Here is an 8,490-nt window from a genome sequence, read left to right as displayed (position 1 = left end):
AGGCCGAGTTATACAGCAGAAGGGAAATATGATCAAGGGGAAGGTAAGCTCAATGTCAAATAAAGGTTGCAGTGACCTAGTTTCGGTAAGCGACACACCTTCTCCCCAAGATGTGTAAGTATACAAAGTTTGCTTGCGCTAGGTCAATTAGAGGCCGAGTTATACAGCAGAAGGGAAATATGATCAAGGGGAAGGTAAGCTCAATGTCAAATAAAGGATGCAGTGACCTGGTTTTGGTACGCGACACACCTTCTCCCCAAGATGTGTAAGTATACGAGGTTTGCTTGCGCTAGGTCAATTAGGGGCCTCATTATAGAGCGGAAGGAAAATATGATGAAGGTCAATGTCAAATAAAGGTTGCAGTGACCTGGTTTCGGTATGCAACACACCTTCTTCCCAAGATGTGTAAGTATACCAAGTTTGGTCGTGCTAGGTCAATTAGGAGCCAAGTTATAGAGCAGAAAGGAAATATGATCAAGGTCAAGGTCAAGGTCAAATAAAAGCCGCAGTGACGTGGTTTTGGTCTGCGACACACATTCTCCCCAAGATGTGTAAGTATACCAAGTTTGATAGTGCTAGGTATATTAGGGGCCGAGTTATAGAGCGGAAGGGAAATATAATCAATGTCAAGGTCAAATAAAGGTCGCAGTAACCTGGTTTTAGTACGCGACACACCTTCTCCCCAAGATGTGTAAGTATACCAAGTTTGGTAGCACTAGGTCAATTAGGGGCCGAGTTATAGAGCCGAAGGGAAATATAATCAATGTCAAGGTCAAATAAAGGTCGCAGTAACCTGGTTTTGGTATGCTGCACACCTTCTCCCCAAGATGTGTAAGTATACCAAGTTTGGTAGCGCTAGGTCAATTAGGGGCCGAGATATAGAGCGGAAGGGAAATATGATCAAGGTCAATGTCAAGGTAAAATAAAGGTCGCAGTGACCTGGTTTTGGTACGCGACATACCTTCTCCCCAAGATGTGTAAGTATACCAAGTTTGGTAGCGCTAGGTCAATTACGGGCAGAGTTATAGAGCGGAAGGGAAATATGATCACAGTCAAGGTAAAGGTCAAATAAAAGTCGTAGTGACCTGGTTTTGGTTCGCTGCGCATCTTCTCCCCAAGATGTGTAAGTAGACTATGTTTGGACACGCTAGGTCAATTAGGGATCGAGTTATAGAGCGAAAGGGAAAGTGTCTGCGGCGGCAGCGGCTGGACAGACATGAAACCATAGTATCCCCGCCGACTTCGTCGCGGGGGATACAATAATTATTTATAGTTGGCTATGTCAGAGTAGCAGAGTTCTGCCCACGGTGGGCGGCAGTGGGCGGGTGTGCCCACTCTCTCTCTTTAAGATGCGGCACAAAGTTACTTTTTAAAAAACAACTTATATCCTCACAGCAAGGTGCATCACAATCAATGGTCCTAGCTATTAATCCCACTAAACAAATATTTAACATTTTTTATATCAACTTTTTATTAATATTATTTTTTATAAATCCTGACAAACGAGAAATGGCATGTTGCATTATTAAACTATGCTTAAAATAAAAACGATGATGAAAATGATTGCTGTCATGGGGCTTTAACACTAAAGAACCAGGTGCGTAGCTGCCTAAGTTTAGGCAAAAAGGCATGTGCCTGCACATCATTTTCAAAAAAATGGTTAAACAAATTATGTCAAAAAGAATTTTTACAATATACACGAAACAACATACATAAATAATATACATAAAAAAGATATGCCCCACTCCACACTATAGTGTGTTCTATTCTAGTTCTAACTTCTATACACACTGAATGATTGAGCAATGATAGGTAAATCTCACAACAGAGATGAAAATTGCTCTCTTGTTTGTTGTGGCGATTGCCTAATCTAGGGGCCTAGCCACCCCCTTCTGGTCAATGAACAATATTTTTACACACTTACCAATTAATTCTTGCCAAGTATAATAGTCGCGTACGTGTGGAGGATAATAATGTTAGGATAGACTCACCATTTGCTGACAGTGTGCCTGCCAACACGTGTTCATCTGTTTTAGATACAAAGGACTGTTCACGGAATCAGTAAGAAATGTTAAGGAATATTCCTTATATATTCTGCATAATATTAATAATGTCTGAAAGCAAATTTAAGATTAAAATCCTACAGAGATGGACACATAAGTATGTATCTTGTTTAAAAGTAAATACAACATCGTTCATTCGTAAACAAAACAAAATTCATCAGTTAAATCATAAATCGTTAATCATAAATTATTTATACACCAAAACAACCAATACAACTCAATTAACTTCTTCCATCACACTGTTAATAGGTTGTATGGCTGCCAACTGCTAACACATTAGTTCTTGATGTTTTCCAACTGTGACCCATATTCTAATCGTGTGCCTTCAAACATCTCAGCTGTCAATTTGGAGCTCGGATGATCACTGGGAACTCTTATTAGCAACCCACTTAAAATGGAGGAGAGACCTAGTTGAAGGTCGCGACACATGGGTTAAGAAAGCCTCCTGCTAAGAGGTACTACTTTATGCGAGCAGAGTGAAGAGCATTACAACAAGGCCAGGAACCCGCTAGCTTCAATCGGACAGCAGTTATTTACATCAGCGGTCAAAATTAACATGATTCATGGAGACAGATACTCCGATTCACTGTTGGACATCCTGACTTGCTATCTGTAAGTGTCCCCATGACTCCCAGAGAATTCTCGTACACACAGAGTTATAAAGATACAATAATTATAATCCTGGAATCCCAAATACAAATCTATTAGCCTCCTCTTCTGCCTCAAACTTTTATAAGCATACAAGAGCATTTGATCCTGCTAGAACGAACATTCTTTCAATGTTTTTTTTTCAAAAAAAAAGGATATGCTAGGAACTGGCTGACATTCGACTTGACGTGTTCATCACATAAAACTCTGAGTTGTTCGTATAGCAGAGGGGCCATCTTATGAGAGCACATGTTTTCGACGGCTTGATACAGCTCTTCGAGACTCGACTTGATGGACGTGCTCTTGTGAATAGCAATGACGGCTTCTTTCAGCTTATCCCACGTCTGCTGTTGATAATTCTCTGGCAATTTAGGTTTGTCTAGAAAAAAAGAAAAAAAGAAAATAAGATCTACCTATAGAAATACATGTGTGTATCAAATGTGAGTGCAGAAACACATTTTGGCATTACTGACGATGAAATTGTTAGATTACATGTAAAATTACACAGAGACGTGCATGTTTTACGCCAGACAGATGTTTTAGGTTATTGTTACACTATTATTATACTTGATGCTATTTTGCCACAAATTTACCTCTTATATTACTACACATAATCATGCGCACTTGTAAATGTTTATAAAACCTGACATTTTAATCTTAATATCGTGTTATCTTATTTAGATAGTTTCCTTGTCATTATAATGCAGTCAATCCACAGCAATTTATCTCACTAGATACATAAATAAACTAGAAAGGGCAGTTGTCGCCAACTACATGTATGAATGTATCCCCCGTGATCTAGTATGAATGAAATATCTCTGTAAGGACGTAGAAGGTAGGTAAAGTTAAATAAGTAACAAAGATAAAGGTCTGTTACACAACTCATCTGCCTGAGATGTGCAAGTATGTTAAAATTGGTTGCCTTAGGGGTTTTGGTACGCGACACACCTTCTCCCCAAGATGTGTAAGTATACGAAGTTTGCTCGCGCTAGGTCAATTAGGGGCCGAGTTATAGAGCGGAAAGAAAATGTGATGAAGGTCAAGGTCAAATAAAGGTTGCAGTGACCTGGTTTCGGTAAGCGACACACCTTCTCCCCAAGATGTGTAAGTATACCAAGTTTGGTCGCGCTAGGTCAATTAGGGGCCGAGTTATAGAGCAGAAAGGAAATATGGTCAAGGTCAAGGTCAAGGTCAAATAAAAGCCACAGTGACGTGGTTTTGGTCTGCGACACACATTCTCCCCAAGATGTGTAAGTATACCAAGTTTGGTAGTGCTAGGTAAATTAGGGGCCGAGTTATAGAGCGGAAGAGAAATATGATCAATGTCAAGGTCAAATAAAGGTCGCAGTAACCTGGTTTTAGTACGCGACACACCTTCTCCCCAAGATGTGTAAGTATACCAAGTTTGGTAGCGCTAGGTCAATTAGGGGCCGAGTTCTAGAGCAGAAGAGAAATATAATCAAGGTCAAGGTAAAGGTTAAAAAAAAGTCGTAGTGACCTGGTTTTGGTATGCTGCACACCTTCTCCCCAAGATGTGTAAGTATACCAAGTTTGGTAGCGCTAGGTCAATTAGGGGCCGAGATATAGAGCGGAAGGGAAAGTGTCTGCGCGGCGAGCGGCTGGACGACATGAAACCATTAGTATCCCGTCGACTTCGTCGCGGGGATACAATAATTATTTATAGTTGGCTATGTCAAGGAGTAGCAGGCGTTCTGCCCACGGTGGCGCAGGCAGTGGGCGGGTGTGCCCACTCTCTCTCTTTAAGATGCCGGCTCAAAGTTACTTTTTTTAAAACAACTTATATCCTCACAGCAAGGTGGCATTACAATCAATGTCCTAGCTATTAATCCCACTAAACAAATATTTAACATTTTTTATATCAACTTTTTATTGTTATATTTTTATAAATCCTGACAAACGCAGAAATGGCATGTTGCATATTAAACTATGCTTAAAATAAAAACGATGATGAAAATGATTGCTGTCATCGCGGGCTTTAACACTAAAGAACCAGGCGCGTAGCTGCCTAAGTTTTAGGCAAAAAGCATGTGCCTGCATATCATATTCAAAAAAAATGGTTAAACAAATTATGTCAAAAAAGAATTTTTACAATATACACGAAACAACATACATAAAAAAGATATGCCCCACTCCACACCTATAGTGTGCTTCTATTCTAGGTCTAACTTCTATACACACTGAATGATTGAGCAATGCATAGGTCAATCTCACAACAGAGATGAAAATTGCCTCTCTTGTTTGTTGTGGCGATTGCCTTAATTAGGGGCCTAGCCACCGCCTTCTGGTCAATGAACAATATTTTTACACACTTACCAATTAATTCTTGCCAAGTATAATAGTCGCGTCGTCACTCGCGCGGCTGTACAAAACGGCACCTGATGCATGGGTTAACTAGAAACGCAGCCAGTTGTCGCCAACTACATGTATTACCCCGTGAATCTAGTATGAATGGAATATCTCTGTAAGGACGGTAGAAGGCAGGCTAAAGTAAAATAAGTCACAAAGACACAAAGGTTTGTTAGACAACTGGTCTGCCTAGATGTGCAAGTATATGGAATCTGGTTACCCTAGGAGGCGAAGAGGAAATGTAAGTCGAGCGGTGAAGCGTCAAACTAAGGTCAAGGGGCAGTGGTGATTTTGGTATGCGACAGACCTTCTCCCCAAGATGTGTAAGCATACCAAGTTTGTCGGCGCTAGGTCAATTAGGTGGCCGAGTTAAGAGAGGGCGAAGGGAAATATGATCAAGGTCAAGGTAAAGGTGCAAATAAAGGTCGCAGTAACCTGGTTTTAGTACTCTGCACACCTTCTCCCCAAGATGTGTAAGTATACCAAGTTTGGTAGCGCTAGGTGAATTAGGGGGCCAGAGTTACAGAGCGCGAAGGGAAATATGCATCCAGGTCAAGGTAAAGGTGAAATGAGATCGCAGCTGACCTGGTTTTGGTAATGTGCCACACCTTCTCCCCAAGATGCCAAGGTGCCATTTAGGTAAAGCGAAGAGCGCCAATCGTTTTTTGGTTGTGGGCGAAGTCATCGTTGCCATGGTAACAACATTTTTGTGGAAATATTGCAGAACCTGTAACTTGTGCTGTTTCTACCAATTGTCATGGAATTTGGCACACAGGGCCCGATATAACATGTCCTATATATATATATATTGGTCCTGTGTGCCAAATTTCATGACAATCGGGTAAAAACTGCAGAAGTTACAGGTTATAGAATATTTCGACAAAAATGTTGTTACCATGGCCAACGATGACTTCGCCCACACCAAAAACGATTGCGCGTCTTCGCTTGACGGTAATGGCACCTTCATGCGAAATTTAAAGCATGATCGAGAAAGAACTGCAGCCGTTTAGAGCGCTCACAAGGAAATCTCTGCGGCGGGCGCGACGAGGCCAAATCCATATAGTATCCCTGTCGTACCCAAACTTGGAATCTGCCCACAATCTCGAGATTGTGCGCAGGCGATTGGCTGCCCAAACTTGCGGATTCCCTAGTTTGGGCTGACCAATCTCAAGATTGGGCAAACTGAAAACAGTCGCGTGATTCAACAACCGCTCATAGCGCACGTGCGTGGCGTGCGTGGTGCAACTAGGAAGAGATTTATCTCATATTTATCCAATTATTTATTATAATCATTTAATATTTATACAAAGGCTGCCAAACACATTGAGGAAAGAAGGTATACGACCTTATAGTTATGATATAACATTTGAAATCCTAATAATCATATGTGTGTGCAAGACCGTGCAAGCCCTGTTTACCTCTGTTTGCCCAATCTCAAGATTGGTTGCGCCAAAACTGCGGATTGCGCTGAAATTCCAAGTTTGTGCAAGATTCCAAGTTTGGCACAACATCCCCCCCCCCCCGAACTCGTTCGGGGATAGAATTATGTAATTGAGAGGCGAAGCAGGTTACAACCCTTTTGCAGCTTTTTCACAATTCCAAGAAAGAGTCTTGCTGTCGCTCTCATTCCAGCGGTGGTTACCCCCTACATATTCAATAATAAACACGACCTAAACAATGCCCCCCCCCCCTCTGTATATCAATCAATGCTGCGCTGCAAGCGCAAGAATTGTTCTACTAAAAATAGAATTGTCGAAGTCAGAATAAAGGCTGTACATGTACTCAAAAGTACCTCAAATACCATCTCCTGCGGTCTACATTTTCAAAATTTTCTGGGGGGGGGGGCAGGGACCCACATACCCCCGCCTGTTTTTCAGTTCTGCCTGCACATCATTGAAGGGCTAGCTACGCCCCTGACAACAGTCCTTGAATTTTCATTTTGACAGAATTTCCAACCCTACAACTTACAAGACCTCCATGCTGCATCTTCTAAGTTCTAGTGCAAAACCCTATCATACTCTGAACAACTTGTTCAATTTATTCTGGTTGTCAAATGTGTTTTTCCGTGCATCTGGATCTTTTTGGTATTATGTCAATCACGCCCATGGCTACGGTCATTAACACACTGAACACAGCTGGTCTTCACTGTTCACATAGTGTAGGCACAGTACAACAAGTACAAGCTATCTAGGGACCACTCTTGCGTGCTGTCCACCACTACATAGCATAGGCCTACTGTTCACCAGTGTTACAGAGAATGAACTTTAGACTGTTTGGCTCGTTTTACTGTAACAATAACGTTATCACGCTACCGGCACCTGTGGCTGTGATTGTGTAGTATGCCTTTCAAGTTATGCCTTATGTTATTATGGCATGGTACACGGCGTTTACTTTTTGAAAACGTAGGCCTACTTTCAGTAGTTGTTCACCTACCTTTAAAATTCTTAATGATGAGTTTCCTTGTTGAAACGGGCTTGTTGGCAACAAGTGGCGATGCATGGTTTCTGTTGACACCGTTCGGACCACTGAGTGAAGAGAAATTCGGTTTTCTTTCGGAATCAGTCATCACGTCAACAATGTCCTCCTTCTCGACTGCGCACTTTTTAGACGGGCGATGATTGTTACCAGATCCCTTTCTCTTTCTTGAATGATTCGTTTCTTCTGACTGCTGGTGCTCGTGAAGCGGTATTCTAGCTGAACTAGACATATGCATTCATAGTCAATTTGGGCACGAGAAGCCCAATTTATCCACAAGTTTTCAAGGACTATATTCGCAAACTTTCTTAGTTTGCTAATAATGGCGACGAATGGAGCATAGGTGGCGCCATCTATTGTTAATAATTGCTTAAATTGTTAATAATGCTTAATTTGTGGGAAAGGAGACCCTGGAGCACTTTTTACTAGAATGTCCTGGATATGAAAACCATAGAAAAAGTTTTTTTAATATGATTAAACGTAGAACAGGTTTGGAGGCAAGAGAAACCTCACATGACATGCAGGAGGAGCTCTTAAAAACTCTCCTGGGGTTTAGGGTTGGCAGCAGCCTTATTACTATAGTTCAGCTTACTACCTGAAGATACTTTGGGGAGCTAGATCAGCTGCACTCACAAATCTATAAGGGGATACGGAATGAATTTTCTCTTTTCTTTTTTTTCTTTTTTTGGAGGGAAATACCGATCTAAATGTTCCCAGTCATACATACACATACATACATACATACATATCAGGAGTAGATAATAGGGAATAATAATCTATTCCCACAAGTAGAATGGGTTGACCTGAGTAATGTGGTTTCTGGTCATTGGTTTCTATGTACAATATTAGTATATATTGATTCGATGTACTTCAAATCTAGACGCCATCAAGTACATCGTGATAATTTGAGGATATGATGAAAAAATTCATATTCGAT

The 8,490-nt window shown here is 41.2% G+C and overlaps 1 protein-coding gene across 1 annotated transcript in view; it reads right to left on the bottom strand.

Moving 5' to 3' along the window:
• LOC106821209 (cullin-4A-like) overlaps window positions 1–7,734 on the bottom strand; it is a gene marked incomplete at its 5' end in the record, with an annotated part of 26,903 nt that extends 19,169 nt beyond the window's left edge. Inside the window, 3 exon segments of the mRNA XM_014825916.1 lie at window positions 1,992–2,061; window positions 2,871–3,090; window positions 7,512–7,734. Of these exon segments, the coding sequence (XP_014681402.1) occupies window positions 1,992–2,061; window positions 2,871–3,090; window positions 7,512–7,734 (513 nt within the window).
• Window positions 7,735–8,490: the final 756 nt, after the last annotated feature.

This window comes from Priapulus caudatus, unplaced genomic scaffold, assembly GCF_000485595.1.
Source record: "Priapulus caudatus unplaced genomic scaffold, Priapulus_caudatus-5.0.1 Scaffold63, whole genome shotgun sequence".
NCBI lineage: Eukaryota > Metazoa > Priapulida > Priapulimorpha > Priapulimorphida > Priapulidae > Priapulus > Priapulus caudatus.
This window is presented reverse-complemented; position numbering and strand designations above follow the sequence as displayed.